Genomic DNA, 15,177 nt, shown 5'->3' with positions numbered 1-15,177 from the left:
CAGACAGTGCCCCTGCTTCCTCTTGGTCCTCCCGATCTTGGTCTCCCTGCGTAGCGGAGGTGGAAGCGGAGGCTCTCGCGGAGGTCGAGATGGGGGTCTGAAGGAGCTTGAGGTAAGGGGTCTGGCAAAGGTTCTTTGGGTGCCAGAGGTTAGGCGGTTGCTGATTGGATGCTGGAGATCGAGGCGGTGGCTACCTCGGTGTCATCCGAATCAGCATCTGCCAGTGCGAAACAACATTTCTGTGGTTAGCAGCAGGGGAGGGGTCAAGGTGACATGAGTACCGTCACATAGCACAGACTTATTTCAAGGACCACTACATTATATATGGCCGACAGACAATACATTAAAATGCATAACATTACATTACGTTACATTACATGGCCTTGAAATTCCGGCTCCTGCTTCTCGCGGGCATTCGATTCAATGCTAGAGAAAAGACATGCACTGACGTTTTGCTGCTGCACCCACCAGAGATCACGGCCCTGAGGCCTCCTCTCCCTGAGCATCGGTGCGCATGCACGTCTGGACGGACGTAGAGCAGGAGCTGGAGTCACATGGCTCTGGGCAGCCAATCCAGGTAAAGTATTTTCTCATTCATAATAATGGGAACTCCGTGAGTAGGAGTTCTCATTATCATGATTGAGAAACACCCCCCCCTCAACACCAAAACACCAGTAAAAAATAGAAGAAAAAAAATCACATATTTAACATTAATTTAAATTAAAGTTAATAAATGTCTCAGAAAATATATATATTTTTCTGATTTTTTAAAAAAGGTTTTTAAATTATGGTTTAAAATAAATTTACCTTAGTGGGCAGGGTTTTTAAACATTAAAATGTGATTTTTTAATTTTATTTTTGTATGTTGTTGTATGTTTTAAAACTCTTACACTGGTAAGATTAGGCTATGTGCCTGCTTTTACCAGGCGCAAGAGTTTTAAGGACATTCGCTGGGCAAGAGATGGGCAAACAGCCCAATCTCTGCCATGGGGATGTCTTGGTTGCCGAGCTGCGTGCGATCTGTGAAGCCAAATCTTGACAGATCGGAAAAGCCAGTTTTCGGCACATGCACATCGCGCGCTGAAAACCGACTTTTGAGATGCCTGCCCGGAACACACCACGTACGCACCCGGGGAGGCCGGGATTTCAGGGCCTTTATATTATTTTGAGGTGACCGCAACTTACCATGTTGTGGCAAGGGTTCAGCACCACCGTTGTGGAGGAAGAGCATCCGGGAGGGCGCTGAGCACCTTGAGTCTCGTCGCTGATGTGGAGTATTAAAAATATAACACTCATACGAAAGGTCTTTTATAGAGAAAAGAGTTGTTTATTAAAACCTGATTAATCAAGGGAGATCCGGCCTCATCAGTACCGTTACTGAGTGCTCTCAACGCCGATCTCATGGGACAAGCTACGCAGTTACATTCTTATACAATTCAAATACAGTCAAAATGGTGGAAGTACGCGGGGAAGTGTTTCATTGGTTATTTTCCACCAGTCCTCGCCCACCTGCTACTAATACATTGGTTAATACATTTTCAACAATGCCATTGGTTACTACCATTACATTAATTTTATTGATCACAGTAATTTCTAATGATTTTGTTGGTACATTACTGTTGTTACAGGAAAAGCCCCCCCATAGGTCATGTGTTACTTTTCTGTGAACGCGTTCCCATACTAGCTTTCAGGCTGTGTCCTTGGCAGACCACCTGTCTGTAAGCATTTCAAAAAGGCCCTCTGTCTGTTATCTCGTGTGACTGGAACATTGATGTCTTCTCTCATTATTACTATAAGCTGTCTACATAAATCTTGTGGGTGTTCTTATCGCCTAAGAGAATTTCTCTGACAGCGTTTCTGCCTAATTCAGCTATTCTACCATGAACGCATTTTAAACCTTCTTACTTTATTTAAATTACAACAAATTACTTTACCACTAATTAAGGTTTTTCGCTCTTACAGCCGCCGAGAGCATGCAGATAACAAGCCCAGGCAGCGGAAGGAGCATGCGGCAAACCAGTCCCACCCACCCTTTCCTTCAACCACTGTCTGTCCCACTTGTGACAGAGACTGTAATTCCCGTATTGGATTGTTCAGTCACCTAAGAACTCACTTTTAGAGTGGAAGTAAGTCTTCCTCGATTTCGAGGGACTGCCTATGATGATGATGTGCCCACCCACCAAGGCGAAGGCATGCTGCTCCAAGTCACTTATCCCCAGCACCTGTGATGGACCTCCTCCTGTGCGCCGCTGCTCAGAGACGTTGGTTGACAATTTCTTCTGCAAGTAGCAATCTTTAACCGATTTGTACATGCGACACACTCACACAGACACACACACACACACACACACACACACAAATAGCTATCAAAACACTAGTCATTAGCTTTATGTCCGATGAATCCCATTAAGAAGCACGCGATTCTTGAGCAAGATCTCTAAGTACAGAATCATCTTCTTAAATCTCAAGAAAACGTAATAAGATCATTTATTCATTGATAGCAAATATGATGTTACACTAAGCCTAGGTTTACATTGTAAGTAGTAAGGGAGTGCAACAATAAAATCATTACTCACTCTGGCTGCGGCTACAATGTAATTCCACCGTTTGCGACATTGGTCTCCAACCCTTGCGATTGTCCCCACTGTGGACATGGCCGCCCCAATTGGCCTCCCCAATTTCCTTCCAAATCCGCTGGTACTGGACCAGGGCTGGCTTCCCATGACCATCCCTGGTGAGGTCCCCAAACCTTGCGTCCATTGCAGAGACAAGTGCGTTCAGCTCCTCATCGGCAAACCATGGTGCCCTCAGCCTCTGCCCATCTTTGACTTTTTTGAGGCTCTTCTTCTGTATGTGGTGTATTTGGACTTTCAAAAGGCTTTTGACAAGGTCCCACACAAGAGATTGGTGTGCAAAATCAAAACACATAGTATTGGGGGTAATATACTGACGTGGATAGAGAACTGGTTGGCAGACAGGAAGCAGAGAGTCGGGATAAACGGATCCTTCTCAGAATGGCAGGCAGTGACTAGTGGAGTGCCACAGGGCTCAGTGCTGGGACTCCAGCTCTTTCTAATGTACATTAACGATTTAGATGAAGGAATAGAGTGTAATATCTCCAAGCTTGCGTATGACACTAAACTGGGTGGCGGCGTGAGCTGTGAGGAGGACACTAAGAGGCTGCCGGGTGACTTGAACAGGTTAGGTGAGTGGGCAAATACATGGCAGATGCAGTATAATGTGGATAAATGTGAGGTTATCCATTTTGGGGGCAAAAACACAAAGGCAGAATATTATCTGAATGGCGGCAGACTAGGAAAAGGGGAGGTGCAACGAGACCTGGGTGTCATGGTTCATCAGTCACTGAAAGTGGGCCGCAGGTACAGCAGGCAGTAAAGAAGGCAAATGGTATGTTGGCCTTCATAGCTAGCGGATTTGAATATAGAAGCAGGGAGGTCTTAATGCAGCTGTACAGGGCCTTAGTGAGGCCTCACCTGGAATATTGTGTTCAGTTTTGGTCTCCTCGTCTGAGGAAGGACGTTCTTGCTATTGAGGGAGTGCAGCGAAGGTTCACCAGACTGATTCCAGGGATGGCTGGGCTGTCATATGAGGAGAGACTCGATCAACTGGGCCTTTATTCACTGGAGTTTAGAAGGAGGAGAGGGGATCTCATAGAAACGTATAAGATTCTGACCGGACTGGACAGGATAGATGCGGGAAGAATGTTCTCGATGTTGGGGAAGTCCAGAACCAGGTGACATAATCTTGGGATAAGGGGTAGGCTATTTAGGACTGTGATGAGGAGAAACTTCTTCACTCAGAGAGTTGTTAACCTGTGGAATTCCCTGCTGCAGAGAGTTGTTGATGCCAATTCATTGGATATATTCAAGAGGCAGTTAGATATGACCCTTACGGTTAAGGGGATCAAGGGGTATGGAGTGAAAGCAGGAATGGGGTACTGAAGGAATGATCAGCCATGATGTTATTGAATGGCGGTGCAGGCTCGAAGGGCCGAATGACATACTCCTGCACCTTTTTTCTCTGTTTCTTCTGACTCATGATTTTATTTAAGATCGTTAATAAATCTTGCACAATTATTAATTTTTTTTCTTACACTCTCTCTCCACACTCTTCTCACCTACCTATCTATAAACTGACTTTTCCTGCTTTGTCCTTTGTCTTTGGTACTTTCTGTTTTCTCTCTCTCTCTCTCTCTCTCTAATCTTCTCACTGTCTTCTCTGTCTTTCGACTCCCTGTTCCTCCCAAACTGTTCCGCGCATGTGCGGACGACCCCCAATTGTGCCAAAAACGACGTTGGCGTCAAAAAAAAAAAGAAATTGCGCATGCGCAGAACTCAGCCCCAACTAGAGCCTCGTTTGCCTCTGGTGTAAATCTCCTGGCACGCTGTCTCAGATCCTCCATCATCAAATTCAAAATTCAAATTGTGTGTATGGGTGTACTAAGCATGCACGCGGTCGCTCCCTGCCTGCATTAGCTTTTGCGATCGGACAACTGAGCAGAAGCACGGGAAGAAAATAACAAAAAAACATTGCGCATGCGCAAAAGGACCAAGTTTTTGGGGAGGCGGAAGTTTCGGCTCCGGCGCACAACGTCAGAGTTGGCGCTAAAGCTCGGCGATAACTTTCATTTGGCACAAGTTGCACGCTCAGGCGCTAGCGCTAACCCGGCGCTACAAAAAAAATGTTGCCGCGATTTGCGCCCAGAAACGGGCGAAATCGCAAAAACACGAAAATCCAGTCCATAAAGTCTTTTAATTGTGAAAAATGAAAGTGCATCAATTAAACCAAAATCACTTTATAATGTCAAAATTGCCAAATTATCCTGGTGGGTGAGAGGAGGGGGGTGGGGGGGAGCGGTCAGGGGGGAGCCCACAGATGCTCCTCCAAAGGCACCAATTCTGAACCATCAACACGTACATTTCCCCATCTGCTTTTCATATACTTAAGTGTTTTTTCCCCCCCAATACAACGGAATAAATGCTACATTCCAAAGCTTGTACATCTCCTTGTTTTCATATGACAAGTCTGTTCTTGACCTGTCAGGAGGCAGGGGTGGGGGGAATGGTGAGGTGGGGGCTGGGGTGGGGGCTGGTTGTGAAGGAGTGGATGAGTCCGGTTTTCCTTGAAGATGGTCGGCCCCAGCTGGAGTACTGTGCCCTTCTGGGCACCGCACTTTAGGAAGGCCGCGAAGGCTTTGGAGAGGGCGCAGAAGAGATTTACTGGAATGGTTCCAGGGATGAGGGACTTCAGTTACCTGAATAAACTGGAGAAACTGGGGTTGTTGTCCCTAAAGCAGAGAAGGCTAACAGCAGATTTGATAGAGGTGTTAAAATCATAACGGGTTTAGATGGAGTAAATGACGAGAAACCGTTTCCAATGGTTGAAGGGTCGATAAGCAGAGGGCACCGATTTAAGGTGATTGACAAAGAAAATGGAGGCAAGATGAGGAAAAAAAATGTTACACAACGAGTGGTTAGGATTTGAAATGCACTGCCCAATAGGGTGCTGAATACAAATTCAATAGTAGCCTGAAAAGGGAGTTGGATAACTACTTGAAGGAGAAAACTTCTGAAAAAGCCAGGACAGACTCTATGGGCCGAATGGCCTCCTTCTATGCTGTACGATTCTATCATTCTATCTTGGTAGCTGTTTATAATTTTCTAGGTTGCGACATACGAGTCTGGGAGTCACCTTGGCTTAAAGGGCCGAGTGCTTAAGTGTTAAGAGGAATTTCCATGTACTGGTACCACAAATGGAGCATCATGAATATTGCAGAACGAACACAGGATGTGTGTTTACATGTAGATATCTTTTATCTTCTCTGATAAGATTTAGATATTGATTTCTTTGATAATCATGTGGGTTTTCTGGTTATGCTGTTTATTTTCCATTAGCGCTTCTGAAGGCTTGTGAAGGCAATGCGTTTCCAACCAGAGTGGATAGACCTCTCCCAAGTAAAGCCACCTGCAACATAAGGAAAGCAGTCTGCAATCTTCAAGTCGCATAATTCAATCAAGACGGACATTGTCCTGCGACTGATCCAGCTCCCTGCAGAAAATAGACAACAGAATTGTTTCACTGGTGGGTGTCTGTTTTATATATATATTTATAATTCTCGGGGATCCAGGGTAAGAAATCAAGTGCCGACCACAAAAGGACAGAGCGCAGACAAATTACGTGGAAAATTAACGGTGGAGTGACTTTAAAAATGTATTTTTTTTTTAAAGAAGTTTGTAAACTATAACTGAGGCAATTTTAACCTAGCCCTTCCCATCGGGAAACTGGCGCAATAGAGTGCAACTGGGGTTTTGCACTCTGCCTGGATTTATTCTCGACTGAAATCAATAAAACTGTCAGGCACAGGGTTTTAGGGAAGGAATTCCAGAGTGTGTGGCTTGATAGATGAAGGCATGGCTACTAATGGTGGAGTGAGCGCTTGAGAGGTTGGAGTCGGAGGAACGGAGAGTACTTGTGGGGGTGCGGGGGTGGGTGAGTTGCAGGGTTGGAGGAAAATACTGAGAGGGGCGAGGCCAAGAAGACATATAATTATAAGGATGAGAATTTTAAATTGGAGATGTTGGGGGACTGGCTGGGTCGGGAATGTAGTTTGGCAAGGATAGGGGTGATAGGTGGGTGGGAGCACAGCATGGGAGTGGGTACAACCGGCAGAGCTTTGAATGAGCCAAAGCTCGAACAGAAGTACAGAAGTACAGCACTATCCATGACAAGGCAGTTTGCTTGATCTGGCACCTCATCTACTAGCTGATACATCCACAATTGGTGCACCGTGGCTGCAGTGTGGAGAAGCTACAGAATGCACTGCAGCAACATGCCGAGGCTTCGGCAGCACCTCCCAAACCCGCGACCTCTACCACCTAGAAGGACAAGGGCAGCAGCTGCATGGGAACACCACCACCTCCAAGTTCCTCTCCAAGTCACACCATCGTGGCTGGGTCAAAATCCTGGAACTCCCTCCCTAACAGCACTGTGGGAGTGCTTTCGTCACATGAACTGCAGCGGTTCGAGAAGGCAGCTCACCACTACCTTCTCAAGGGCAATTAGGGATGCGCATTGCTTTGCCGACGACACCCACATTTGAGAATGATCAAATAACTCACACCAAGTCCTGCTCACCCATCACCCCTGTGCTCGCTGACCTACATTGGCTGCCGTTAAGCAACGCCTCGATTTCAAAATTCTCATCCTTGTTTTCAAATCCCATATGGTCTCACCCCTGCCTATCTCTGCAATCTCTTCCAGCCCCACAATCCCCACCTCCCCCCCCCGAGATGTCTGCGCTCCTCTAATTCTGGCCGCTTGAGCATCCCTGATATAATCGCTCAACCATTGTGGGCGTGCTTTCTGTTGCCTGGGCCCCAAGGTCTGGAACTCCCTGTCTAAACCTCTCTGCCTCTCTACCTCTCTTTCCTCTTTCAAGATGCTCCTTAAAACCTACTTCTTTGACCAAGCTTTTGGTCACCTGCCCTAATTTCTATTTATGCGGCTCGGTGTCAAATTTTTTATCTCATAATACTCCTGTGAAGCGTCTTGAGACATTTCCCCACGTTAAAGGCGCTATATAAATACAAGTTGTTGTTGAATATTGAAAAAAATTACATAGCCGGAGAGTTTGGGAGAAGTATTAATGCAGAGGATTGTTATCAAATGCCCTACCAGAAACATAAATATTTGAAAAAGAAATACTGAAATGGTATGTGGAATGGGCAGGCGAATGGAACAGATTGGAGGGTTCATTCAGAGAGCTGGCAGTGGCATGATGGGCCAAATGTCCTCCTTCTGTGCTGTAATGTTCTATGATTATATTGTTTCATAACTTCTCTTTTTCCCCTAGAGAGACAGGTTTCAATAAAGAAGAATTAAACAGGAAACTATCATAACCACAAACAGGCTCGTTGCTGAGGAACCATTAAAAAGCCATTTATTTATTAGACGAGAAAGTTCCAGTATTGTATCGAAGGATGACCAACTGTTCTATCGACCACAGTATCCACCAGACCCTGTTTCCCACCATCTACATCTTTGTCTTCATCATCGGCCTCCCGACCAATCTCCTGTCCCTGTATCACAGCTACCTGCAGATCAGACAGGGGAATGAGCTGGGTGTCTACCTCTGCAATCTGACCATCTCCGACCTATTGTACCTCATTTCCTTGCCCTTGTGGGTTCAGTATATCCTGCAACACGATGACTGGATCTTATCCCGGGAACTCTGCAAGCTCAGCGGCCTGCTCCTCTACCAGAACATCTACATCAGCATCGGCTTTCTCTGCTTCATCTCCATTAATCGCTTCTTCGTTGTAGCCTACCCTCTGAACTTTAAATCCCTGCACACCATGAAGGCTGCAGTGCTCATCAGTGTTGTCATCTGGCTCAAGGAGATAGTCGTCTGCACTTTCTTCTTAGGCTCCAAGGTTCTCAGTAAAGATGATGAGAATGACACCTTGTGTTTCGAACATTACCCTCTGCGCCCAAAGGACAGATATTTAAATATTTACAGGCTTTCTGTTGGGTTCTTCCTCCCTTTTATTTTATTGGTCTTCTCTTACTACAAAGTGTTGATGGTTGTCCGCAAAGTCCGTGGGCTCAGGGAAAATCGGAAATCAAAAATAATAACAATGGTGTCGGGTATAATCGTAATTTTCCTGGTTTGCTTTGCGCCCTATCATATTTTCCTGATGGTGCGGACCATATTTGAGCACAGCTGTGACTTTGCTGAAAGTATTTTTGCTATTTACCATTTTGGGCTTCTACTGACGAGTTTAAACTGTGTGGCCGACCCCGTCTTGTACTGCTTTATATCTCAGAGTTCAGAGGGTTGGGTAGCCAGGTTCCTGGATCCTGTTAGAAATCTCTTTCACTGCCAAAAGAGACAAGAAATTGAGTCCCTGGAGATAAAGAACAAATCACCAGTTACGAATAAAACTGACTTTACATGTTGAGGACACCACGAAAGCTTTGAAAACAATGAGGGCTTCATCTTACAATGTGCCGTAAACAAGCAAGTGCTCCTTTTATTTTTAACATAGACACAGGAACATAGAAACATAGAAAATAGGTGCAGGAGTAGGCCATTCTGCCCTTCGATCCTGTACCACCATTCAATATGATCATGGCTGATCATGCATTTCAGTACCCCATTCCTGCTTTCTCTCCATACTCCTTGATCCCTTTAGCCATGAGGGCCACATCTAACTCCCTTTTGAATATATCTAACGAACTGGCCCCAACAACTTTCTGTGGTAGAGAATTCCACATGCCCACAACTCTCTGAGTGAAAAAGTTTCTCCTCATCTCAGTCCTAAATGGCTTACCCCTTATCCTTAGACTGTGACCCCTGGTTCTGGACTTGCCCAACATCGGGAACATTCATCCTGCATCTAACCTGTCCAATCCCATCAGAATTTTATATGTTTCTATGAGATCCCCTCTTATTCTTCTAAATTCCATTGAATACAAGCCTAGTCGATCCAGTCTTTCTTCATATGTCAGTCCTGTCATCCCAGGAATCAGTCTGGTGAATCTTCGCTGCACTCCCTCAATAGCAAGAATGTCCTTCCTCAGATTAGGAGATCAAAACTGTACACAATATTCAAGGTGTGACCTTACCAAGGCCCTGTACAACTGTAGTAATACCTCCCTGCTCCTATACGCGAATCCTCTCGCCATGAAGGCCAATGTGCCATTTGCCTTCTTCACCGCCTGCTGCACCTGTATGTCAACTTTCAATGACTGATGTAGCATGACACCCAAGTCTCGTTACACCTCACCCTTTACCAATCTGTCACCTTTCAGATAATAATCAGCCCTCCTGTTTTTAGCATCAAGTTGAATAGCCTCACATTTATCCACATTATACTGCATCTGCCATGTAATTGCCCACTCACCTAACCTGTCCAAGTCACCCTGCAGCCTCTTAGCATCCTCCTCACAGCTCACACTGCCACCCAGCTTAGTGTCATCTGCAAACTTGGAGATATTACATTCAATTCCTTCGTCTAAATCACTAATGTATGTTGTAAATAGCTGGGGTCCCAGCACTGAACCTTGCGGTACCCCACTAGTCACTGCCTGCCGTTCTGAAAAGGACCAGTTTATTCCTACTCTCTGCTTCCTCTCTGCCAACCAGTTCTCTATCTACGTCAGTACATTACCCCAATACCATGTGCTTTAATTTTGCACACCAATCTCTTATGTGGGACCTTGTCAAAAGTCTTTTGAAAGTCCAAATACACCTTACTTGTCCACTCTACTGGAAACATCCTCAAAAAATTCCAGCAGATTTGTCAAGCATGATTTCCCTTTCATAAATCCATGCTGACTTGGACCGATCCTGTCACTGCTTTCCAAATGCGCTGCTATTACATCTTTAATAATTGATTCCAACATTTTCCCCACCACTAATGTCAGGCTGACCGGTCTATAATTCCCTGTTTTCTCTCTCCCTCCTTTTTTAAAAAGTGGGATTACATTAGCTACCCTCCAGTCCAAAGGAACTGATCCAGAGTCAAGAGACTGTTGGAAAATAACCACCAATGCATCCACTATTTCTAGGGCCACTTCCTTAAGTGCTCTGGGATGCAGACTATCAGGCCCCGTATTTATCAGCCTTCAATCCCATCAATTTTCATCAATCCCATCAAGATCTTGCAATTTCAGTAAGATTTATAATTGCATTTGAGCTTTGAATAAACAATGGGATTAGATTAGAGTTTTGGGTAAAAAGTACAATTGCAGTAGATTTTCTGGTAAAGATTGTGATTGCATTACAACTATCAGTAAGGATTAGCGATTCTGGTGAAGACTGGGATTGGATTAAAGCTTTAAAGAAAGAAAGGAAGACTTGCATTTATGTAGTGCCTTTCACAACCTCAGGATGTCCCAAAGCGCTTTACAGCCAATGAAGTACTTTTGAAGTGTAGTCACTGTTGTAATGTAGGAAACACGGCAGTCAACTTGTACACAGCAAGCTCCCACAAACAGCATTGTGATAATGGCCAGATAATCTGTTTTAGTGATGTTGATTTAGGGATAAACATTGGCCAGTACACCTGGGGAAAACTCCCCTGCTCTTCTTCAAATAGTACCGTGGGATCTTTTACGTCCACCTGAGAGGGCAGACGGGGCCTTGGTTTTAATGTCTCATCCGAAAAACAGCATCTTTGAGAGTGCAGCGCTCTCTGCACTGTACTGGAGAGTTAGCCTGGATTTTGTGCTCCAGTCTCTGGAGTGGGACTTGAACCAATAACCCTTTGATTCAGGGATGAGGGTGCTACCAACTGAGCCATGGTTGACACACAAGGAAGAATTGAGATTGAATTATCATTTTTGGTATAGATCTGGGTTGGATTTGAGTTTCGGAGTACTGGGATTGGATTAAAACTTTTGGTGACGTTTTTGGATTAGATTGTGATTGGATTAGAGTCATAGCAGGATTACGGTACAGAAGGAGGCCATTCATCCCATCAAGTCCATGTAGGCTCTCTGTTGAGTAATCCAGTCAGTCCCATTCCCTCGCTCTATTCCCGTAGCCCTGCAAGTTTATTTCCTTCAAGTGCCTGTCCAATTTTCTTTAGAAATCATTGATCGTCTCCGCTTCCACCACCCTTGTCGGCAGTGGATTCCAGGTCATTACCACTCGCTGTGTAAAAAAGCTCTTCCTCATATCCCCCTGTATCTCTTGCCCAAAACCTTAAATCTGTGTCCCCTAGTCCTTGTGCCATCAGCTAATGGGAACAGCCTTTCTCTGTCTAGCTTATCCAAACCTGTCATAATCTTGTACACCTGTATAAAATCTCCCCTCAACCTCCTTTGCTCCAAAGAGAACAACCCCAGCTTCTCCAACCTAACCTTGTAGCTAAAATCCCTCACTCTGGAATCATTCTGGTAAATCTGCTTTGTACCCACTAAAGGAGCTACACATCCTTCCTAAAATGTGGTGATCAGAACTGGACGCAATATTCCAGTTGTGGCCTAACCAGAGCTTTATAAAAGTTCAGCATAACTATCCTGCTTTTGTACTCAATACCTCTATTTATGAAGCCCAAGATCCCATATGCTTTGTTAACTATTCTCTCAAGATGCCCTGCCACCTTCAAAGATCTATGCAAGAGAGGCAACTCAACCCGAGGAAAAAGTGTATGGGGTACACACCTTCACCACCAAGAGCCCTCCTATCATGCTGAAAGTCAAATTGAACAGTATTCCGGTATCAATGGAGTTGGACACGGGGGTGAGTCAGTGAATTATGAGCCAGAAGGCTTTTGAGAAACTGTGGGGCAACATGACACAAAGGCCCAAACTGAGCCCGATTCAGACAAAGCTGCGCACCGACACCAAAGAGCTCATACCAGTCATTGGCAGTGCAGCAGTTAAGGTATCGTACGATGGAGCTGTGCATGAGTTATCACTGTGGATTGTACCAGGCGATGGCCCAGCGCTATTTGGCAGAAGCTGGCTGGGAAAGATTCGATGGAACCGGGATGACATCAAAACACAATCTTCAGTGGATGATGCCTCGTGCGCCCAAGTGTTGAGCAAGTTTCCGTTGCTATTTGAACCAGGCATCGGCAACTTCATAGGCGCCAAGGTGCAGATCCATCTCATCCCCGATGCAAGGCCCGTTCATTACAAGGCTTGAGCGGTTCCATATATGATGAGGGGGAAAGTCGAGATCAAATTGGACAGACTTCGACGAGAAGGAACCATATCGTCAGTCAAGTTCAACGAGTGGGCCAGTCCAATTGTTCCAGTGTTGAAAAGCGATGGCACGGTCAGAATCTGTGGAGACTACAAGGTAACGATCAACCGAGTTTCGTTACAAGACCAGTACCCGCTAGCCGAGGCGGACGACCTGTTCGCAATGATAGCAGGGTGGGGGGGGGGGGGGGGGGGTGAAACTCGTTCACCAAGTTGGACCGAACCTCTGCCTACATGACAGGAGCTGGCTGAATCTTCGAAAAGATTGACATGCATCAAACGCACAAAGGACTGTTTATATACCACAGGTGCCCTTTTGGGATTCGCTCGGCTGCTGCCAGCTTCCAGAGGAACATGGAGATTCTGCTGAAATCGGTTCCGCGCACCCTTGTGTTTCAACCCTGATCACCGGTCATGACACCGCTGAACACCTGCACAATCTGGAAGAGGTTCTAAGTTGACTAGACAGAGTGGGACTCAGGCTGAAATGCTCCAAGTGTGTTTTCCTGGCGCTAGAGGTCGAATTTTTGGGGAGAAAGATTGCGGCATGGCATTAGACCCACGGACTCCAAGACAGAGGCCATCAAGAATGCACCCAGACCACAGAATGTGACGGAGCTGTGTTCGTTCCTGGGACTCCTCAACTATTTTGGAACCGTTGCACACGTTGCTACGTAAGGGTGACGACTGGGTTGGGGTAAATCTCAAGAGACAGCCTTTGAGAAGGCCAGAAACCTACTTTTTTGTCTAATAAGTTACTTGTACTGTATGACCCGTGTAAATGATTAGTGCTAGCTTGTGATGTATCTTTGTACAGGGTCGGCTGTGTGTTACAGCAAACCAATGTATCGGGTAAACTTCAACCGGTTTCATACGCGTCTAGAAGTCTGTCTAAGGCTGAAAGACTACAGTATAGTCGCGAAAGATGCGTTAGCATGTGTATATGGGGTTAAGAAAATGTACCAATACCTATTTGGACCGGTTTGAGCTTGAAACCGACCACGAACCGCTCATTTTGCTGTTTTCAGAAAGCAAAGGTATAAACACCAATGCTTCGACCCGCATCCAAAGATAGGCCACAGACCAGGCACGGAGAACTGTGCTGATGCTCTCAGTCGGCTACCTTTGCCCACTACCAGCGTGGAAATGGCGCAGCCTGCAGATTGCTCCTGATCATGGATGCTTTTGAGAGCGAAGGGTCACCTGTCACTGCTCGCCAGATCAGGACCTGGACCAGCCAGGATCCTATGCTATCAGTTGTAAAAAGTTGCGTTCTCAATGGGAGCTGATCGGCCGTTCCCGGGAAAATGCAAGATGAAATTAAGCCGTTTCACCGACGCAAAGATGAAATGTCCATCCAGTCAGATTGTCTCTTACGGGGTAATCGTGTGGTTTTGCCAAAAAAAGGCAGGGAAACATTTATACATGATTTACACAATACCCACCCAGGCATAGTCATGATGAAGGCTATAGCCAGGTCGCATGTTTGGTGGCCCGGAATTGACTCGGACTTAGAGTCATGATTACACCAGTGCAACATGTGCTCACAATTGAGCAATGCATCAAGGGAGGCTCCACTGAGTTTGTGATCATGGCCCTCCAAACTGTGGTCCAGGATCCATGTAGATTTTGCTGGCCCCTTTCTCGGAAAGATGTTTTTAGTTGTAGTGGACGCTTACTCTAAATGGATTGAATGCGTAATCATTTCATCCAGCACATCCACTGCCACCTCCGGGCTATGTTCGCCACCCATGGCTTGCCCGACGTCCTTTTCAATGACAATGGACTGTGTTTCACCAGCTTGGAATTCAACGACTTTATGACCCGCAATGGCATCAAATATGTCAAGTCTGCCTCGTTTAAGCCCGCATCCAATGGTCAAGCGGAACGGGCAGTCCGAACTATCAAACAGAGCTTGAAACAGGTGACGGAAGGCTCCTTGCAGACCCGTTTATCTCGGGTTCTGCTCAGCTACCGGACGCGACCCCATTCGCTCACTGGGGCTCCCCCTACAGAATTGTTCATGAAGAGAGCACTCAAAACCAGGCTCTCCCTAATCCACCCCGATCTAAATGATCATGTGGAAACCTGCCGTCACTGGCCAAACATGTACCACGATCGCGCGGCTGTTTCGCGTGACATTGATGTTAATGACCCTGTGTTTGTCCTTAATTACGGTCATGGTCCTAAATGGGTCGCTGACACTGTCTTGTCCAAGGAGGGGAATAGAGTGTTTATAGTCAAACTATGTAATGGACAAACGTGCAGAAAGCAGTTGGATCAGACCAAACTGCGGTTCACCGACAACCAGGAACAACCTGAAGACATCACCATCATCGATCCACCAACACACACCCAACCAGCAATCGACCTCGCTGTCAATCAAGAGGATGAATCCACCATTCCCAACAGTCCTGTCAGACCAGCAGCGTCGCAGTG

At 45.9% G+C, this 15,177-nt stretch overlaps 2 protein-coding genes across 2 annotated transcripts in view; one reads left to right on the top strand and one right to left on the bottom strand.

The window, feature by feature from the left end:
• The first annotated feature begins 8,000 nt into the window (after positions 1-8,000).
• On the top strand, positions 8,001-8,981 carry LOC139262793 (ovarian cancer G-protein coupled receptor 1-like). Its single transcript, XM_070877945.1, has one exon. It carries the CDS (start codon positions 8,001-8,003, stop codon positions 8,979-8,981), a length of 981 nt encoding a protein of 326 aa, XP_070734046.1.
• dglucy (D-glutamate cyclase) overlaps positions 8,841-15,177 on the bottom strand; it is a 99,952-nt gene continuing 93,615 nt past the window's right edge. Inside the window, exon 14 of the mRNA XM_070879672.1 lies at positions 8,841-8,927. The gene's annotated coding sequence lies outside the window, so the exon portion shown is untranslated. The remainder of the gene's footprint in view (positions 8,928-15,177) is intronic.

This window comes from Pristiophorus japonicus, chromosome 4, assembly GCF_044704955.1.
Source record: "Pristiophorus japonicus isolate sPriJap1 chromosome 4, sPriJap1.hap1, whole genome shotgun sequence".
NCBI lineage: Eukaryota > Metazoa > Chordata > Chondrichthyes > Pristiophoridae > Pristiophorus > Pristiophorus japonicus.
The sequence above is the reverse complement of the archived record's forward strand: the minus strand, read 5'-3'. Positions and strand labels throughout refer to the sequence as shown.